This window comes from Diabrotica virgifera, chromosome 1, assembly GCF_917563875.1.
Source record: "Diabrotica virgifera virgifera chromosome 1, PGI_DIABVI_V3a".
NCBI classification, from domain to species: domain Eukaryota; kingdom Metazoa; phylum Arthropoda; class Insecta; order Coleoptera; family Chrysomelidae; genus Diabrotica; species Diabrotica virgifera.
The window spans coordinates 3,934,133-3,956,589 of record NC_065443.1 but is presented as its reverse complement, the minus strand read 5'-3'; the positions used below and the strand labels follow the sequence as shown (position 1 = coordinate 3,956,589).

At 33.9% G+C, this 22,457-nt stretch overlaps 1 protein-coding gene across 2 annotated transcripts in view; it reads left to right on the top strand.

Annotated features, from left to right (window-relative positions):
* The window catches only part of LOC114335444 (synaptic vesicle glycoprotein 2B), a 39,487-nt gene continuing 17,030 nt past the window's right edge, over positions 1 to 22,457 (top strand). The window contains exons 1-6 of one of the 2 annotated variants that reach the window (XM_050654150.1): positions 1 to 312; positions 3,261 to 3,464; positions 4,006 to 4,168; positions 11,568 to 11,743; positions 17,745 to 18,093; positions 21,984 to 22,134. In XM_050654150.1, the coding sequence (XP_050510107.1) occupies positions 228 to 312; positions 3,261 to 3,464; positions 4,006 to 4,168; positions 11,568 to 11,743; positions 17,745 to 18,093; positions 21,984 to 22,134 (1,128 nt within the window). In that variant the 5' untranslated portion in view covers positions 1 to 227. The remainder of the gene's footprint in view (positions 313 to 3,260; positions 3,465 to 4,005; positions 4,169 to 11,567; positions 11,744 to 17,744; positions 18,094 to 21,983; positions 22,135 to 22,457) is intronic. The other variant, XM_050654156.1, reaches the window with a different exon arrangement.

The window sequence follows — 22,457 nt, the reverse complement described above, 5'->3', positions numbered from 1 at the left end:
AACATTCTCATTCTACGATTATTGTATCACACACGATTAGTATTAACGAAATAAATGGTATAGTTGCAAAATCATGAATTGATAGAAATCACGCCGTAGCGCACTTTATCTCCCGTTATTGAGTGCTCTACTTCTTATCATCAATATAATTAGTGAATTAATTATATTAATTATCAAAGTTAATGATATTGAGAGTATCGATTCGATTTAGATGATAATGACACAAAATGGATTCAGGTGAAACTAAAATATCTCTCAAAGACGCGGAAGATGAAGAAAAGGAACAGTTTAAGTTATTACATAAATATGAAGGTACGTACATGAATTAAAATTATCTTCCTTTATTTTAGATATATTTTACAAATTATATTCAAGTTAATCCGTCTTTCCATTTCTTTATTGATTTTGCGATGTGTTTAATTTTTCTGTCTTGTCTTCCAGGAACATACCATCTTTATTTCTGCAAAACATTGTGTTTTGTTTTTGTGTCACTTGTGTCTATTTTACTCCCTGATAAAAATTTCCAATTTCTTTTTGGACATAGTTGTCTTCAGTTGACATATTATTTCTAGTTACTTTTTCAGTAATTCTCTCTTCTTTTGTCTGCATAATCCTTTAACTGCTCTCCTTTTGGTTTTATAATGCTCTTTACCTTTTTCTGTATTGTTTCTAATATTTTCCATTTTTGGGTTGTTCTTCTGCGCTAGGATTCTTTTGCATTCCTATCAAACCAGTGTTTTCACTTCTTTTTATGCTTTTCCAATGCTAAGGTCTGCCGCTTCTATCCTGGCTGTTTATTATTTTTCATTCCTCTATGTTTCCCGTCGTGATTCTTCTCAATCTTTTATTTATTTCTTCCTCTGTTCTTTTTGGTACCTCTTTATTTTGGAGCTACTCCAATTGGTATTTTTTCCGTTATTTTCCTTTTCATGGTTGTTTTGAAATTTCTTGCTTTGAAAGTTTGACTATTGTTAATATATTTATGATCACTGTTAATATTTGCTCCTCTGTGGCTTGTACAATCAGTCACGGATCTATTGAGATTTCTTTCAATGAGTACATGGTCTATTTGGTTTCTCGTTTTCCCATCAGGAGAGATCCAAATTATTTTATGTACATCTTTATGATCAAATTGTATACTTGCTATAGTTTTTTCCATTGTCATTACTTTATATTTTCTCTTCGAAGATATCATCTACATCTCGAAAATGGGTCTAGGATATAATTTCTCCCAGGTACCAACAGATTGGGAGATACTACGGTAGCCTATCCTAGAGATATTCAATACCCTGTAATTTTTTATTCTACTCCATCATGCGATATTTTTTAAATTTTACTAGATTTGAATTGAACATGTTGAATCGACATTTTTCTATAAATAAAAAATAATCTACAATCTTTTTAAAAGATAGCCTTGGATATTATGCAATTACATGAGCACTTGAATAATAGATTATTGATTTAACTCAATGATATAAACCACATTAAAAAAGAATTATTATAGCCTATGTCAGCGTTGTTGAGAATAATTCTTGAATTTAAGACAAAATAATTTTTTCTGTGAAAAAGGACACTGCTATACCTCTATTAAAATAAAAAAAATTATCTTACATGCTACTTATAGACCGGAACTGACACTTTGTGATTTCCATTAATGAATAATTTATTAATTAAACGCTTATCTAAATGTTTAAGGTAATAAAAAAAGAATGTGTGTACTTTGTAGGTACGCACGTAAGAAGTTACACTTCTATTATATGATTTCAACGAAATAAATATGCTTTAAACAGTTTATTTTTATTTTATTTAAATATTAAACTAACTTTAATGCTTACCACTTTCCAAAAAAAAAAGGATAGGAATGGTCCGAATTTGAACCCAAGACCTCTCGATCTCTAGCCGAATGCTATACCAATAACGCTACGAGCTCTCTATTTACATAGTCTCGGACATAATGACAATGACAATGCACGGTAACAAACAGACGAAGTGAAGTATAATAAACAAGAATAAAAAACCGCTAAATGCCGTAAAAATGAGTGGCGCATACAATATTCCAGCTACAAAAGATCTGATATGAATATTAAGTACGTGGCGCGAAAATGTATTTTCATTTTGATGCAAAATAAAATTTTAGTTTTATTTTAAACGATTTTTCCATAATATTTGCACAAAAGAGTAACTTTGATACAGTTTGAATTTTGAAACTCTTTTGTGGCGCGTTTACTTCAAATTTAGCAAATATTATGGAAATATCGTTTAAAATAAAACTAAAATTTTATTTTGCATCAAAATGAAAATACATTTTTGCGCCAACTAATATTCATATCAGATCTTTTGTAGCTGGAATATTGTATGCGCCACTCATTTTTACGGCATTTAGCGGTTTTTTATTCTTGTATCAGGAGTTTTTCAAAGTCTTTTATAAATTAAATATATGAAGTTGAATGCAATTTTTCTCGATTACACGTTAAGCTTTATAAATGGTCGCATTATCTCCCAAATGATCTAGTGTCCATCGAATGTACACTAGATTTTTTTCTATTCGAAATAGATTGAAAAAAAAATACTGGGATGACCGGTTAATGAACTCGGATTGCCCGCTGCCAGATCAAATTTAGCGTCGTAACCACTACAACTACATAAACCATTTCGGGAATAATCGTTAATTTTATTATACTTTTGTAGCTTAATAACTTCTAAACAGCTTAACCGATTTTGATCACTAAACATGAGTTTGAAACGTATTGACAAGTAGTATCTGATGCATCTAAGGTCAAGTATGATAACTGAAGCTATTACACGAATTATTGAGCTTGAAAAACCGTTTTCCCATAGGAAATAGATTTGATCATAATTATGAAACCAATAACTTAAAAATTCGAATTTTCCCGGATGTGAGGTATACACCGTCAGATTCGTCTAGAGTCCTTCTACAAACGCTCAGTTATTGGCGCAATTCGTAGATTGAAATTTTGAGTTAATTGAGGAATTAACATGAACAACTCTGAATCGAAACGAAATGAAGCTGTCCATTTAAGCTGAATTATGAAAATAATTCTGCCATGTTTGAAATTCCTTCATTGATTATTTATCATCATTATTTTTCCTGAGTACCAACACGTAGTTAGGTTTAAAGCCTCCCTTTTCTTGCAAAATGCTCGACTATTGGACTGTTGTCTATTCCTTTCCATTTCTTCATATTGCTGTTGTTTATATTATATGTCTAAATGCTTTACTACAGTTATCTTGCTTTATAGCAGAAGTTCCGAAAACTTTTGAAGAAGCCATTTCCGAAACTGGATTTGGTAGGTTCAACTACACACTGTTGGTAGTGATCTTATTTCCATGTGCCACACAAATGGTTGAAACCGTAGGAATGACCTATATAGTACCAGTCGCAGAGTGCGATTTACACCTTACTATTGAAGATAAGGGTCTTCTGAATGGAGTTACTTTTGCAGGTAAGGTACGCTTTTTATTTTAAAATAATATCGTTGGTATTTACAACTTGTCAAAAATAGCTTGACACTTGGTCTTTTTAAATTGGTCTTGGTCTTGGTCAAATAGATCTTCGCAGATCACACTACTAGACAAATAGACTATTGATCTTGGTTAAATAGAGCTTCGCATATCACACTGCTACACAGAAAAACCAACATTGAAACGACATATTTCAACATTGGAGTCCTTATAAAGGTAGAGAACCAAGAGGAAGACCATTGATGAAATGGGTATTAGCTGACGTTAAAGAAATAGCAAGAACACATTGGAAGTACCTATGTTGCTCAGGATAGTGATCCATGGTAGGACTCGGGTGAGGCTTACGTCCAAAAATGGACGATAGAAAGCTAAGAAGACGAAGGAAAACCTATGTTGTACCAAGTTTTAAGACTCTAGGATTTTTCACTCAAGAGTAATTGCGCAGACGGACAGACTGATAATGACAATCATTAAGGACCTATTATGTCCTTAGTAAAGAGAAAAATAGTATTATTATTTCAGGTATGATTTCTAGTGGATTATTTTGGGGCTACCTTTGCGATGCCCTTGGGAGGAAAAAGATCATTGTCTACGGTTACCTGGTGACTGGATTTTTCTCTGTAATGGCAGCTATGTCCACCAGCAAAGGCATGTTGATGGGGGCCAAATTTATGTCTGGGCTAATGTGAGTATATGTACTTTATATTCCTTAAAATTCCTATAAATATACAAGGTAGTTAAAAAGTATGGAAACACGGTAATTTCTCGGAAACAGCTAGAACGATTTTTATAGATTTTGATGGATAAGCTTCTTCTAGTAAGGCCGATACTATAGTGCTAATTACATTGTTGTCAAATCTTCCGTTTTTCTGGAAATCTAATGAACTTTCTTATTTCAAATAGCACACCCTATACAGGGTGAGGCAAATAAAGGGCCTAAAATACAATGTGTTCCATTTAAGAAAACTCAGAAAATATTCATTCCGAGTTTCGACCAACCCTGTATACTAAAATTAAAAATTAGCTGTACTAATGATTTTTAACAATAGTACACTACATTAAAAATCACTTGAACGTAAGCAGAGTTTTTAACCTCAAACTATTACAATTCTACAGGGTGTGAATATTGTTACGAAATTAATAAAAAAACGTAAATATCTTTTAAAATACCCTGTATAATATTACAAAACCTCATTTTTTAAGAAAGAAGATATTGAGGAGAATCCAAAAATGTAAAAAAATACAGGGTGTTCCATTTAAAAAAGCGAAGTTATAAGCAACTTCCGGTATAACCGGAAGTTGAAAATAGATGAAAATATTTTCATTTAATAGATCACCCTTCGAAACCCCTTTATTCCAATTTTCATGATTCTGTTGCCTTTAGTTCTCGAGATATTTCTAATAGGCCAGTTATCTGCCTCACCCTATATATTTTTTGGGTTTTGAAGTCTTTAAGATATACTGATTATTTTCGTTATATTCCCTATACATATATTATGTCATAATTTTGGAGTTATTTCTAGATTTATTAAAAAAAATTTTAACAAATTATAAAAATAAATTTTTTCAACTCGGATAGATATTACTTTAGGTTCTTTGGATCATTGGAACAAAAAAGGTCTGTTGTAATTTTTCTCTACAGTTAATCGTTTCCGAGTTATAAACAATTTATCAATTTAAAACTGAAAAAATCGAAAAATGATGATTTTCAAGGTTTAAAAACACAAGTAAAAAAATAATATTTGAAATTACGAAGTACCCAAAATTCAAGGTCAAACCTTCTTCTATCAGCTTCCGATAAAAATTTTTGACACGTTTTACTCTAAAACATTTTTTTTTAATTGTTAATGAAGCGCATATGTAAGGACGGGAGACCGGGCTGCATTAACAACTAAAAAAACAGTGGTTTAAAATTAAATAAGCGCAAATTACTTATCCGTAGCTGATGAAACAAGGTTTAAACTTGAATTTAGGCCCTTCGTAGTTTCAAACATGATATTTTTTACTTGTGTTTTTGAACCTAGAAAATCGTCATTTTTCGATTTTTTTTAGTTTTAAATTGTTTATAGCTCGGAAACTATTAACTTTAGAGAAATATTACAAAAGACCTTTTTTGTTCTCAATGATCCAAAGAACCTAAAATAATGTCTACTCGGGCCGATAAAATTGATTTTTATAATTTGTTTTTAAATTTTTTTAATAAATATGTGAATAATCAGTATTTCTTAAAGACGTCAAAAAGAAAAAAATATACAGAGTGTTCCATTTGAAATAAGAAAGTTCATTAGATTTCAAGAAAAACGGAAGATTTGACAACAATGTAATTACCACTATATCGGCCGCATTAGAAGACCCTTACCCACCAAAATCTATAAAAAATCGTTCTAGCGGTTTCCGAGAAATTACCGTGTTTCAATACATTTTCGCTACCCTGTGTATTGGTAATAACACCACTTTTATATGTAGAGAAAATACACACTAATCACAGAAAATATCGCATAATTTTTGAAACAGAAAAAAAGTTTAAAAAGAATTTTTAATATTTAGCAGAATGTTAAAATACTCTCACAATAAAACACTGAAAACTTTTGTTTTATATGCTTCCACAAAATTTATTATTTACAACTATGTGACTACAGCTGTTTCGGCAGAGTGCCTTTCTCAAGTGATATAATTTACAATGTGTTTGCCTTTTTAAGTCTCTAACTGAATAGGTTGAGCAGTGGGGAGCTGTTTGTCTCGAGTTGGTCATTCAGAATTATATCTGTATTTTTCAGTTTATTAATTTCCATAGATTCTAAAAAAGATAGCTTAAGGCCTTTATTTTGGATATGCAGAATTTGAAACTCTTCATTGAAAGAATGATTATGATCTAGAAGGTGAAGTGCGTATGTAGAAGTGTCTGTTTTTCTATTGTTGAAAGCCCTTTTGTGTTCTGCTATCCGTTTGTCAAAAGTTCTGTCAGTTTGACCGATGTACGTTTTCGGACAGTCACCACAAGTTAGTTTGTACACACCACTCTGTAGTTGCTTTCTCTTTCGGCTTTTATTGTTCTTAATATATTTGCTTAAGTTGTTGTTATTTCTGAAAGCTGGTATTATTCCTTTCTTTTTTATGTATCTGACTATTTTTGTTGTTATCTTGCCAGTATATGTGAGAGAGCAGAAGGTACTGGGTTCTTTCTGTGGTGGTGGATACACTAATTTCAGGGCTTTCTTATGGAGTTTTTGATTTAAAATTTTGTTAACTGTTTGTTCGTTATAGCCGTTGTTTACGACTATTAGCCGTTGTCCGAAAAAGGTTGCCGACCCCTGATTTAAACAATGTTCCGGACCTTTTTGAGTGGGAGGATAACTCAATCATTATTATATGAGTTAAGTAACGTTTACACGTATCCAGTAACTGGCGCCAATCTCACTGGAATGCGAGTGCTTGACTAAGACAGCGCTGGATAGGTTCGTTTACACGTATCCAGTAACTGGCGCCAATCTCACTGGCACTCTTATTAAAAATCCTAATACGGCCACTGAAACCACAGGTACGACAGCGCCAGCGACTGGAACGCTGTGTTTACACGTGTCTACAACCACTGGCACGGGGTTAGAGGGGACGCGGACGAGTGCCACTGGCACGAAAAATAGACCAGCCTTCTATTCGAGACAGCGCTGGCAGACAGCGCTGGACTGGAACAAAAAAGCGTTTACATGATGCCAGCACTGTCGTTCCAGTGCGACTGGCGCCAGTTACTGGATACATGTAAACGCGCCTTAAATCCAAGCAATTTCTGCAAAAAAAAAATATGAGTCACCTCTCAACATCCATCTCAAAACAAATGCGCCCTGGACTAGTAGACATATGCACAGATCAAATTCTCGAACACAAATACCCAAAATAAATATTCTCCTTTAACAACGTTTTGTTTACTGTTTGTTTTTTCAGCAAAAACACGCTTCAACTTGAAATGTTATTGGTTTGTGGACCAAAATCGTCTATCGTCTCCTAAAGGAGACGATAGACGAGTATTATAACATTTTGCTGAGTAAAATTAAAAATTATTTTAAACTTTTTTTCTGTTTCAAAAATTATGCAATACTTTTTGTGATTAGTGTATTTTTTTTGTGTTTCCAAGATCATGGATTGAACTTGTTTAATTTTAAACAGTTTATTATTCTGGAATTTCCGATTGAAGAAAAAACAATGCAATGAAAAACACTAATTTAAAAACCGCATGGATTTTCCTGACAGTTAAAAACAACTAAATAAAAGGAATTAGAAATCCAAGAAATTTAAATAGATGTTTTTAATGAGTCACGGATTAGATTATTTTAAAGGCATTAATGTCAAAAAAAATTCCCACTGATAACCTGGTAGAGGTGTTAAAGTAATTTTCTGATAACTCGCCAGATAGGTCTGGATCCCGCGTATGAAAAAAAAGTTGATTAATAGCAAGCTGAAAATTTGTTAATAGCTTAAGGGTGTCTAGTCGAATAAACTTTGATATATGGGAACACTGAAACAGGGGTAGTTTTAATTGTGGAACAGGTTAAAAATTTGGAACGGTCACAGCACGAAAACGGCACATTTATTTTGTCCGACAGAACAGACTTAAACTCTCCGAACAGAGATTAAACTCTCTTGAAAAAATCAGACTGCTATTTATTACCTGTCATAATTCCTGTCATTTGACATATTCTACATGTTCCACTCATTAAAACGCCCATTTGGTGATAAATAGCAGTCTGATTTTTGCATGAGAGTTTAATCTCTGTTCGAAGAGTTTAAGTCTGTTCTGTCGGACAAAATAAATGTGCCGTTTTCGTGCTGTGACCGTTCCAAATTTTTAACCTGTTCCACAATTAAAACTACCCCTATTCCAGTGTTCACACATATCAAAGTTTATTCGACTAGACACCCTTAAGCTATTAACAAATTTTCAGCTTGTCACCCATTGCGACATACACTGCGGTGCAAAAAAATCGATCCACTAAAAATTTGGTCATTTTTAAAGTTTCGAATTTCCTAAACCTGTTGTTGGATTTAAGTGATTTTTTACCACGTTATAGCCTTATTCATTGACAATATCGCTCATAATAATATTGTTGCTAGACAATCAAACTGTCATTGTATGCCGGGTGTACGAATCAAACTGTGCCTTTTTCTCAAAGTTCGCATCACCCTGTGGACTATTCTGGCATTTATAAAATACTGAAATTAAAACCTAACTATAGCCCCAGGTTTTCTTAACATTTTGTCTTTCGATTCATTCGCTTATATTGGATAATTTTATTTTATTTAGCGTATGGACTTTTTCAGTACGATAAATACACAAATATAATATATATTATTCAAACACCAAAACATAATGAATGAATCTAAATATTAATGTCCAATTTACATAGCCATTCAATTGCATCTGGGGAGCATTCCACAAAGTCCTGGAGGTTTCCACGGTAGGCACGATTTAGGCAATCTGAAACACAATGACTTATGGTCTGTCTAGGCGATCCACAATCACACTGTGGACTTTCTGCACGACCCCATTTGAACAGAGAATCAGCACATTTACCATGTCCGGTACGTATGCGATTAAGCCTCGCCCAGGTGGGCCGGGGCAGACCCGATCCGATGAAACCCTGGGTTGGGATGGATATCTGAATATAGTCTGCTGCTATTGTTGGCATCCATCTTGTGGACCATTGCCTTTGTATATCATAGGAATCACCAATTGTTCGGGCAGTTCTGATTGGAGGATTTCTAGACCTCAGTCGCTGGTGCTCTTTTGAGATGTCTGGTATGTCTTGATGGATTGATAATTTTATGTTGGCTACAATTTTCTGATACTCTCTCACTAATGCTGCTGTACGGCGTAGATCTGGTGGAACAATATTGCTCAAAGTAGGCAGCCATCTCACTGGGGTTGATTTTATTGTTCCAGTGATTATTCTCATGGTTTGATTAAGTTGGACATCGATTTTGTTTGTATGTGCACTATTTAACCATACTGGTGCACAATATTCTGCCACTGAAAAAACCAAAGCTAGAGCAGAGGTCCGAAGAGTATCTGCAGAAGCACCCCAAGTTGTTCCAGCAAGTTTTGTTATTATATTGTTTCTTGTTCTCAGTTTACCGGCTGCGTTTGTAAGATGGCTTTTGAAGGTGAGTGTTCTATCAAGTGTGATGCCTAGATATTTGGGGTTGTTGTTATGTTTGATAGCTGCATCATTTAGAGTTACATTGAGGGTATCGCCCGCAAGTTGATTCGACAGGTGAAAGAGACAGGTTTCAGTTTTGCTTGTGTTAGGACGTAAGCGCCAGTTCTTAAAGTAGTTACTAAGTGTAGTTAGGTCCTCGTTTAGAGCTCGTTCTCCAGCTTCCTTACTATTATCTTGGAAGCCAATGGCCAGGTCGTCTGCATAAGCGAATTTTCTCGATTTTGTTTCAGGTATATCCGCCGTATAAAGGTTAAATAATAAAGGAGCTAGCACTGAGCCTTGAGGTAAGCCGTTGTTAAGTTTTCTAACGCTACTTCGTGCATCATTTATATATACCTGAAACAGTCTGTTAGTTAGTAGATTGTTTATCAGCTGGCAAGTTTTGAGACAGGGTATGATTTTCATCAACTTATAAATAAGACCCTCTCTCCACACAGTGTCATAGGCAGCCGTAAGGTCTATAAATGTTATGGCAGATTTTTCACGTCTTTCAAAGTCAGCTTCGATGAATGTAGTTAAGGACAGCACTTGGTCACAACAGCTTCACAACAGTTATATTGGATAATGAAAAAGTTAGGTAACTTTAACAACTGGCCATGTTCGTCATCAGTACAGGATGTTTCTAAATAAGTGTGACAAACTTTAGGGGATAATTTTACATGAGGAAATAATCACAATTTGCTTTATAATCATAATGTCCGCAATCGCTTCGATTCCGAGATACGGGATGTTCAATATTTTTTTTACAAACTGACGATTTATTTATTGCTTTAAAACCAGTTGAGATATGCAAATCAAATTTGGTGGGTTTTAAGAAGTAGTTATTGCACATTTTTTGACATACAATTAAAAATTTTATATTCACCATTGGCGAGCAAACGGGTATTGTATTATGACCCATAATATTACCCGTACGCACGCCAGTGGTGAATATAAAATTCTTAATAATTGTATGTCAAAAAATGTGCAATAACTACGTCTTAAAACCCACCAAATTTGATTTGCATATCTCAACTGGTTTTAAAGCAATAAATAAATTGTTAGTTTGTAAAAAAATATTGAACATCCCGTAACTCGGAAACAAAGTGTTTGCGGACATATGATTATTACCCCTTAAAGTTTGCCCCATTTATTTCAAAAAAACCCTGTACTGATGACGAACATGGCCATTTGTTAAAGTACCTAACTTTTTTATTATTCAACATAAGCGAATGAATTGAAAGAAAAAATGTTAAGAAAACCTGAGGCTATAGTTAGGTTTTAATTTCAGTATTTTATAAGTGCTAGAATAGTCCACAAGGTGATGCGAACTTTGAGAAAAAACACAGTTTGATTCGTACACTCAGTATACAATGACAGTTTGACTGTCTAGCAACAATATTATTACAGTGATATTGTCAATGAATAAGGCTATAACGTGGAAAAAATCACTTAAATCAAACAACGAGTTTAGGAATTTCGAAACTTCAAAAATGACCAAATTTTTAGTGGATCGATTTTTTTGCATCGCAGTGTATCTCTCCCACTAAAAATACGGCTGCTAAAATGTTATATATTTCCAGTCTTGCTGTATGGTGCAGAGACCTGGAAATAACGGAACCATTAATGAAAAAGCTAGAGGCATTCGAAATGTGGGTATACCGACGTATCCTCAAAATATCCTGGACGACTCACACCACCAAATCGCATTTTCAACCATTTCAGTCCTTAGCATTTTTGTCTTTTTCTTCTTCTTCATGTGCATTGTCCGTTGCGGACGTTGGCTATCTTCGTAGTAATTTTTATTTTGATCATGATCTGATTAACTTGACATATTTGGTCATGACTTGATCATTATTCATACATAAATATTCATTAATTTTTTTTTTTCAGTTTGAATGGTCCATACTCAGCTACCACTACACACATCACCGAATTCCACTCGTCCAAATACAGAGGGACCGTTCACATGATAAGAGGAATCTTCTTCAGCGTGATAAATCTTTTTTTACCAGTGTTAGCGTGGGCCATTCTACCGAGGAAGATTAACATAACAATCTTTGGTTTTGGTAAAGTATAAAATACGTAAATAAGGATATATTATATAAGAAAAGATACGAAATAATTCTGATGAAAATTCTCTATGTCTAAATTTAAAAGTCGCTCACTTGGTGTTATTAATGCCTAGTTGCGCCAACAAATCTTAAGTTCCAGCTTAGCCTAGCGCAGCTTATTGATAAGGCTGCTTTAAGTCTTACGTTACACCATAATTTTCTTATCTATGCACGTTGTAACTGAAACCAAGTTTAAGATGCAATCCACGTGGCAATTAATTGTGGCAAGCTGAAAATTTTGAGCCTAACGCACCTCTTAAGCTTAAGATCTGTTGTTGCAACCAGGCATAAAACGTAATAATTAGCAGGTTGTTATATAATGTCTTAATTGAAAAAGAGTGATAACCGCGTAAAATCCAAAAGTACACAAATATTGGATCTCAGAAGAAACCTTAAAATTATTGAAAGAAGAAGAGTTACGCTACAACATACTACAAAAATAGGAAACAACACTCAAGAAATAGCGGACGTCAGCAGGAAAGGCTCAAGGCCATAATGCAGAAGTAAAATCCGACGTAGAGAGCATTGCAGAGAGCTAAAAAATTACTGCTCAGGATGATACAAAGGCACTTTAAAAGATTTATCAGCCTGAAAATACAAGAAACATGCAATCAGAGAGGCAGAACCAGTCATTTTACGAGCAGAAGTGTAGAAGGCTCTCAACCAACTAAGAAACAAAAAAATCCAGGAATCGATGACATACTAGCGGAAAATATATAATTGGCGAGATTTAATGCAGTAATGAACGTAGAATATTGGCTGTTATGGACTGGGCGATAGAAATGAAAGGGGAGACTATTTCGCAGATTTTTGCAAAAAACATAATCTATGTATAATGAATACCTTTTTCAAATTACCTAAAAGGAGATTATATACGTGGAAATCTCCAGCAGATACCCCCAATAATATCGTAAGAAACCAAATTGACTACATAACCATCAGTGAGCGTTACAGAAATGCAGTTAAGTCTGTAAAAACCTATCCTGGCGCCGATGTGCCATCTGATCACAATCTATTGTTAGCCGAAATAAAATTAAAACTTAAACGGATAAAACAACAACGATCCTCTAACAAACTGGATACCGATTTTATTAGAAACAACAGTCAGGGTATTTCAAACAATTTAGAGAGCAATTTTGAGAATAGCGAACAACAATAATCCATCGAGGATCATTGGAACCAAATCAAAACGATTATAAGCAACTCAACTCCAAACTTCAAAGAGAAAAATCAAAAGAAGCAACAGTGGATGAACGATGAGATTTTGAATTTGATGGAAAAAAGACGCAAATTTAAGAATCAAAACATCGAAATGTATAAACGCATTAATAAAGAGATAAGGACTAAAATACGAGAGGCAAAAGAAACATACTTTGAAAAAAAATGTTTAGAAATTGAAGAGTTGCAGAGAAAACATGATTCATTTAATATGTATAAAAAAATAAAAGAACTCACCGGTCAGAACAAAAAACATGCAAATAACATCGTTGATAGAGACGGAAAACTGATTATCACTGAATTGGATAAAATAGACAGATGGAAAGAATACATTGAGGAACTGTTTAATGATGAAAGGCCCGAGCTTGAAATTAACGAAGTAGTTACAGGACCTGACATAACTATGGACGAAATTGAACAAGCAATAAGATTAGCAAAGACCAGAAAAGCGACGGGACCAGACGAAATACCGAATGAAATAATAAAGCTCTTCGAAAATTCAGGTAAAAGATCTCTCCTTCATCTTTTTAATAAAGTTTATCAAACTGGCTATATACCAACGGATTGGCCGCTGTCGACTTTTGTGACGATACCTAAAAAAGCAAACGCGAAAAGATGTAGTGACTACCGAACCATTAGCTTGATGAGTCATGTTTTAAAGATATTTCTACGAATTTTGCACTCTAGGATATACGCTTGGTGATACACAGTTTGGATTCCGCAATAACCTTGGGACCAGAGAGGCACTGTTTAGTATTCAGGTTATGGTACAGAGATGCAGAGATGTCGGACATCCGGTTTATATGTGTTTCATTGACTTTGAGAAGGCCTTTGATCGGGTAAAACATACGGAAATGATTGCTATTCTTCAGAAAGTGGGTATTGATGATAAAGACCTACGCATTATCAAAAATCTTTACTGGCATCAACGTGCAAACATCAGGATTGGCTGGGACACGTCTGAAGAACTTCAAATACGAAGAGGAGTAAGGCAGGGCTGCATTTTGTTCCCACTAATATTTAACATCTATTCTGAGTTTGTTTTCAATAAAGCAGTGGATAATGCTCAATGTGGTATCAAAATGAATGGCGTCAATATTAATAATTTGAGATATGCGGATGACACGGTGTTAATTGCGAGCAATTATGAAGAACTTCAACATCTGATTAATAGGATTACCACAACGTGTGATGAATATGGACTCAAGCTAAACACCGCAAAGACCAAGGTGATGGTTGTCAGTAAGACGCCAATACAACCGGAAGTAGTAACAGCTTATGGTGAACAATTAGAGAGAACTAACAGTATCACCTACCTTGGTTGTAATCTAAATGAGAACTGGGACATGAGCAAAGAAATTAGAATACGTATAGAGAAGGCCAGAGCTGCATTCTTTAAGATAAAGAAACTTTTATGTGGAAACAACATTACTTTGAATCTTAAAATTAGATTAGTGAGATGTTATGTGTTCTCTACTCTTTTGTACGGTGTCGAAGGTTGGACTATAACCGATACTCTTCTCAAGAAATTGGAAGCCTTTGAAATTTGGGTATACAGAAGAATCCTACGAATAAGTTGGGTGGATAGAGTTCGCAACGAAGTTGTTTTGCACCGGATGGGAAAAGTCACAGAAGTCGTCAGAACAGTTAAAAATCGAAAACTTGAATAGTTTGGCCATGTTATGCGACACCCAGAGAGATATAATATACTCCATTTAATAATACAAGGCAAGGTAGACGAAAGAAGAGGGCCAGGTCGAAGAAGAACGTCATGGCTTAAAAACCTGAGAGAATGGTATCACAGATCCTCTGCATCCCTTTTCCGAGCTGCCGTTAATAAAATTGCTATAGCCAATTTGATAGCCAACGTTCGATAATCGAGCACGGCACATGAAGAAGAAGAAGAATGAACGTAGAAGGAAATGGAAAAGGTCAAAGACTAGGAGCAAGATTTTCAATACGATGGGCGGATCAAATGAAAACTCTGATAGGAAAATCTCTACATGTGGCGGTTTATCTGGCACAAGATCGCACCCAATCAGATAGAGACAGTAAGATAACAATATTTAAAGTGCCACCACGCCCTGACAAGGGCTCAAGGAACGAGGAGGAAGATTTGGAAGCAAGTATACTAATAAGTGCGAAACACTGACAAAATCGAAGGAACAGCGAAAGATGTGGACTGCTGCAACTAATCTTGCAAGGAAAAGTAGAAGGAAAGTGAGGACCAGGAAGGCGAAGGATTTCGTGGCTGAAAAATCTTCGTACGTGGTTCAACAAAACCACTACAAATATTTTTAGAGCAGCAGTGTGCAAAATACAGATTGCCATGATGGTCGCTACGCTAACATCCGAAACGGATAGGCACTACAAGATGAAGACAGAAAAGAGGATGTGGATAAGATGTTAATAAGAAGATAATTAAACAAGAGAAGAAAAGATATGATGAATAATAAAAAGAAATGAAAAATTTAGTAGGTACACCAAAAACTCGACTATTCGCATCGCATAGCTAATCAATATCAAAATTTTCTAAAAATTAGTATATTTAAAGGAATAATAATTTAATTATTAATAACTTGATTTAACTTTATTCTCCCTTTATAGAACCGATAATGGAAAATAAGTATAACTTGTTGCATATTTAAAGTCCGCCCCCCTAGATAATATTGTCGCAATATCCATTATTCAAGCACATTAAATTTGTGTAACTATTAACGAACTTTGTAGTAAACATAAAAAAATTTAATCAAAATAGATTAGATATTATTGTCGAAAAGAGTTTTTATTCATAGTCTAGTCAATGTAGGATTACTCCGGGTAATAAAGATATCGACGATATCATTTTTAGTACATATAAACGCTTTTGGACAGGGAAAGTGTGGGTTTTGAATTACTAAAATCATATAATACTTGTTCTTCTTCTTAAAGTGCCCTCTCCACGATGGAGGTTGGCTACTACAATTGCAAACTCTTCTCTGTCCTGTCTTCAGCTGTTCTTATTAGCTGTTCAAAATTTAGCCCTGTCCATTGTCGGATGTTTCTGAGCCACGATAGTCTTTTTCTTCCTAGTCCTCTCCTTCCTTCGATTTTTCCTTTCGCTATAAGTTGAGCATATTGGTACTTATTATTTCTCAATATGTGGCCTAGGTATGATGTTTTTCTAAATTTCACTGTGTTGAAAAGTTCTCTTGCCTTGCCTATTATATGCAGCACTTCTTCGTTTGAGGTATGCGATGCCCACGAAATTTTGAAGATTCTCCAGTAGATCCACATTTCAAAGGCCTAAAAGGGCCCATATCTCAATTGCTTAGAGAAAAGTCGACCAGACGTAGCATTTTAATAAACATAGTCGAATTTCTAGTTTTATTCGAGAATCACTAAGCAGTTTTTTTATTTTTTTCGAAAGATTTTCTGGCTTGTGCTATTCTTGATCTTATCTCTAGATCAATATTTACTCTACTATCGATCCCAGGTACTTAAATCTATTGACCTGTTCTAAAATGGGCCCATTTATTGTGCAAGGTTGAGGTACGTTTTGGTTTTTTCAGATTGACCTCACTTTGGTTTTTTAATGTTTATTTTCATACCAAATTACTCACAGGTCGAGTTGATCTTGTCGATGAGTCGTTGTAGACCCAAGTCGGTATTCGCAATCAACACCGTATCATCGGCGTATCTAATGCTGTTGATATTTACGCCATTCACCTTGACTCCATCCTTGGAATCCTCCAGTGTCTCTTTAAATAGAAACTCGGAGTAAAGATTAAATAGCCATGGTGACAGAACACATCCCTGTCTAACTCCCCTCATAATTTCTACTTCTGCGGATGTGAAACCTTCGATCCTAACTCTGGCATTTTGGTTCTAGTATAAGTTTTTTGCAAATTATTGCAAATGTTCTAATAGTAGGTTGTGTCTCACTCTATCAAATGCTTTTTCGAAGTTTATAAAGCATATACATATATCTTTCTGTTGATCGTAGCATTTTTGGGCGAGAACTAGTAAACTGAAGGGGGCTTCTCTCGTCCCCATGCCGGCTCTGAATCCAAACTGATCGTTTTCGATGATTGTTTCTTCATATAATAGGTACTAGAAGAAATAAAAACATCAACAGGATAAATGTTGCGTCCGATAAGAGATTAAATAATTATTTTCTCCTTCTTGGTTTGATCTTAAATAAGGTACGAAAGAACAATTCATAAACATCAGTTCAGCCTTTTGACGAGCCTCTCTGATGACGCGTAAACTTAGAAACACGTGTCAGAGAATGGCAAGAGACTCGAATTGAATCGAAATTCAACTGTCTATGTTTATTTTAATTCATAAATCCTGTGTATCACTACTTACCGTTACAGAGTCTTAAAGCGTTATATCAGCATATCCCTGCATAGTCAAAAACTCGGACTGGTACAAACTTGTAAATTTAGACAGCTCAAAAGTACAAAAAATGATTTTATCAAATCATGTTTCATTTATATCCATCAGAATAGATTGTACTTTTGGAGCTATCCATTTGAAGTAAGAAATAGCAAGAGACATTCCTTGGTTGGTTAGGTATGAGCTTGTATCAGCTCGAGTCTCTGATGATGAAGGGGTATACTGAAATAACGTTGTAAGGCTGTATTCATACTGAAGGTTTGATGCATTGTTCTCTTGTGCGATATATTTGGTTTAAATGCATCTAAGTAAAAGCAAAGCTGTGCTGACACCTATTATATTTTTTTCCTATTTGTAGAATTTCACGCATGGAACGTCTTCATGTTAATTTGTGCCTCTATGACCATAATCTCTGGTATCCTTTATATGTTTTTACCAGAAAGTCCGAAATACCTTATGAGTATGGGAAGGAACAGAGCAGCATTAGTAGTTATGAGGAAGGTTTATTCTAAAAATACCGGCAATCCTCAAGAAGACTTTCCAGTGAAAAAACTGGTTAACGAAGCAAAACAAAATTTCACCTCCAGTAGAGTTGAAATGGCGACAGCTCTAAAAAGCGGCTGGGAAGAAATGAAGACAATTTTACATAGGCCTCATATAAATAATATGATTTTGGCCTCTTTTAATGCATTTTCTGTTGTAATGAGGTAAGGGTTATGCTGTATTTTCATATATACATGTTAGCAAATTAGTATGAGTTGATTCATCATCATGATCATCCAACCAATTTACGTCCACTGCTGGACATAGGTTTTTCCCAACAGTTTTCGCACTTCACGGTTTTGTGCGGATTGTTGCCAGTTTTACTAATCCGCCTGATATTATCTGTTCATCGTGTAGGCGACCTTCCTCTACTACGTTTATCTTTTCTTGGTCTCCATTCCATTAACTTTCGTGTCCATCTTGAATCCTTCAGCCTGGCTACGTGTCCTGCCCAGTTCCGTTTGAGGTTGGTGACACGTTCTAATAACATCTGTGATACCTACCAGATTTTTGTCTCAGATCTTCATTTCTTATTTTATCCCGTAGAGTTACGCCTAGCATGGGTCTTTCCATATGCCTTTGAGCAACCCTCATTTTCTACTCTGTTGCCTTGGTTACAGTCAGTGTCTCTGCTCCATAAATGTCATTACCGGTAGCACACATTGATCAAACACTTGTCTTTCTAAATTGATTGGTATACTGCTCCTAAATATGTCTCTCAGCTGCCCAAGTAAGAGTTAATCTTCTTTTTAAATCGCTCTGAAAATTTTAATTTTATTACTTAAGTAAATGTATTTTTCCACTACACTCCAGGCTGTGGGTGAAAAAACGTGTTATAATTCAGGAATTTTTGAAACCTATCAGATGTTGTAAAGGACGATGCCAGGAATAACTTCTACTAAAATGTAACCAAAAATATTGTGCGCTTTTTTTTTTAATTGCGATTTTCATTTGTTAAATTTGCAATTTTTATTGATTTTTAATTTTGTAGCTTAGGATATTGATTTTAGAGAAAAACTTTTTAATAGAAAGTTGTAGTAAATTAAAAAACCTACAATCTGAGCTATGGTAAGTTTAATTTTGTTAATTGGTTATTGCAAAACAGCCTGCGAAAAGTCCAAAATGGCCGTTTTTTACAATTTCATTATTTATTGTACAAATAACTTTTTTTATTTTTTAAAGCTTTCAAATGAAGATCTTTCAATTCCAAACATAAAAAAAATTGTAAGGCCAGATTAACGAATTTGTTGCTTATATATTATAAATTGTTTATCCCAAGAGGTCAAATGTCGAAGGCTATAACTTTTTGAAAAAAAAATCGTAGAAAGTTGGTTAAACATCCAATCTCTTTCTAACGAGTTATATTTTCATATTCTGATGTAAATAAATGCGTAAAACATTTTTAAAGCTCGAATTTTTAAATTTGAAAATAAGTTGGGCAAATTTCGTTATAAACATTTAGAGCTGAAGCGGCCCTGTACATCCTATAAGTTTTTAACTTACATATTATTGTTGCTGAAGATGAAACGAAGATTTATAAAAAAATAAAAAATATCTACGACCAACTGAAGCCGAGATAATTTTTGGGTTTGAAAATAAGGGGGCAAATTTCGTTATAAACATTTAGAGCTGAAGCGGCCCTGTATATCCTATGAGTTTCTAACTTACAGATTATTGTTGCTAAAGACGAAACGAAGATTTATAAAAAAATTTAAATTTTCTACAACCAACTGAAGCCGAGATAATTGTTTTTTTTTTTCCTAAATCATAGTGCCTTTATTTATAACAATTAAGAAATTATTTTACAGTCATTGACTAAAGAAAGACTTATATTATCTTAAAATAAAAATTACTATAAAATATAATTACATTTATTTATTAAAAATTATTTTTTAAATCGGTGCTTTTGCAAGCGGCCGAATTTTGCAAATCGCCCGGCTCGCTTCAAATCCGCGCGCTCGGAAAATTTTTACTAACTTATATTAAATTTTGACAGAAAACAATTTAATAATATTACCATTATATACACTAATATACAGTCTATTTACCACTGTATTTGTTTTTCTTGATAAACGTTTATATGTGAAATCCAAAAAGAATAGTCACTACAAGAAGAAAAAGTTTTATATTGTATATTATAGTAAGAAGTAACATTATTATTATTATATTTATATAACAATGAAAAAATTAAAAATATTGTTATATATTTCATATATTATTATATGTATCATTTTTGTAATATTATTTCTTCAGAAATGAAATTTCACATATAAAAGTTTATCAAGAAAAACAAATACAGTGGTAAATAGACTGTATATTATAATGGTAATATTATTAAACTATTATTTTCTGTCAAAATTTAATACAAGTAACGTAAAAATTTTCCAACCGCGCGGATTTGAAGCGAGCCGGGCGATTTGCAAAATTCGGCCGCTCGCAAAAGCACCGATTTTAAAAATAATTTTTATAATTTTATAATAATTTTTATTTTAAGATAATATAAGTCTTTCTTAAGTCAATTACTGTAAAATAATTTCTTAATTGTTATAAATAAAGGCACGACGACTTAAGAAAAAAAACAATTATCTCGGCTTCAGTTGGTTGTAGAAAATTTTTATTTTTTTATAAATCTTCGTTTTGTCTTCAGCAACAATAATCTGTAAGTTAGAAACTCATAGAATGTACAGCGCCGCTTCAGCTCTAAATGTTTATAACGAAATTTGTCCCCTTATTTTCAAACCCAAAAATTATCTCGGCTTCAGTTGGTCGTAGAAATTTTTTATTTTTTTATAAATCTTTGTTTCATCTTCAGCAACAATAATCTGTAAGTTAAAAACTCATAGGATGTACAGGGCCGCTTCAGCTCTAGATGTTTATAACGAAATTTGCCCCCTTATTTTCAAACCCAAAAATTAGAGGTTTAAAATCTTTTACGTATTTATTTACATCATAATATGAAAATATAACTCTTTAGAAGGATATTAGATGTTTCACCAACTCTATACGATTTTTTTTCAAAAAGTTATAGCCTTCGACATTTGACCTTTTGGGATAAACAATTTATAATATCTAAGCAACAAATTCGTTAATCTGGCTTTACAATTTTTTTTATGTTTGGAATTGAAAGATCTTCATTTTAAAGCTTTAAAAAATAAAAAAAATTATTTGTACAATAGATAATGCAATTATAAAAAACGGCCATTTTGGACTTTCGCAGGCTGTTTTGCAATAACCAATTAACAAAATTAAACATACCATAGCTCAAATTGCAGGTTTTTTAATTTACTACAACTTTCTATTAAAAAGTTTTTTTCTAAAATCAATATCCTAAGCTACAAAATTAAAAATCAATAAAAATTGCAAATTTAACAAATGAAAATCACAATTAAAAAAAAAAGCGTACAATATTTTTGGTTACATTTTAGTAAAAGTTATTCCTGGCATCGTCATTTACAACACCTGATAGGTTTCAAAAACTCCTGAATTATATCCTGAAATCGACCTATTTTTCACCCACAGCCTGGGGTACTAGTTCTACTTCTTGTTCACGTATAATCAGCTGTCCGCTAGGAATCAGATTAGTCATAAATTTAGTTTTAGTAAAGTTCATTTTCAGGCTTATTTTCCAGCAGATAGCGTCTAACTCATTTAGCATTTCCTTTACTTCTCCTAGGTCATCAGTTATAAGGATTATGTCATCTGCAATGCGAAGATGATTTAACTTGTCTCTATCTATTGTGATCCCTTTATTGTCCCAGTTGAGCATCTTAAAAGCATATTCCTGAGGCATATGCATGAGTTGATTAGAGAAATAATATTTTAAATATATTTTTGATCATTATCATCAACCTGTACATGTCCACTGCTGGACATAGGTCTCCCTCACCTATTTCCATCTGTCTCTGTTTTATGCGGCTTACATCCAGTTACTGGTAGCCCACTTCGGGTCTTCAGTCCACCTGAGTCCATCTAGGACTATATTCATTTTAGTGGATGATATTTTATTTAAATGTTTGCTAAATTTATTATAATCTACACATAGTAAATTTTTCAGTTTAAACACGTTGAAGTTTTGGCTTCCGGGAATCTTCCAATCCATCAGTGACTACCAAAACAACCACAACGGTACCAGTAGCAGCATGTGTGTAATGTTAGGAGAGATGAGTAAACCAAAAAATATTACTTCTAGTCAAGAATGTTCAGTGGTAAGTAATGTTGATGTATGTAAATCTCTACTATCGGTTTCCAACGTACTCCGACGCCTTCCGATTCTTAACCGCCATTTTTCTCTATTTAACCATAGACGTGAAGGTTTTCTCTTTCCTCTATAAAAAAAATAGTTCTTTTTCAATTCCCTCCCTCCAGCTTCATCTCGGCTTTCCTATTTTTCTACTTCCTTGTGTCCACGTCAAAATCTGTTTAGGGATTCTCTGTACATGGTCCTACCATGCTAGTTGTTTTGTTTTTATGTCATCAATTATTGTATGTGTGACTCGCATCATTTCTCGTATTCTCTTATTTAGCATCT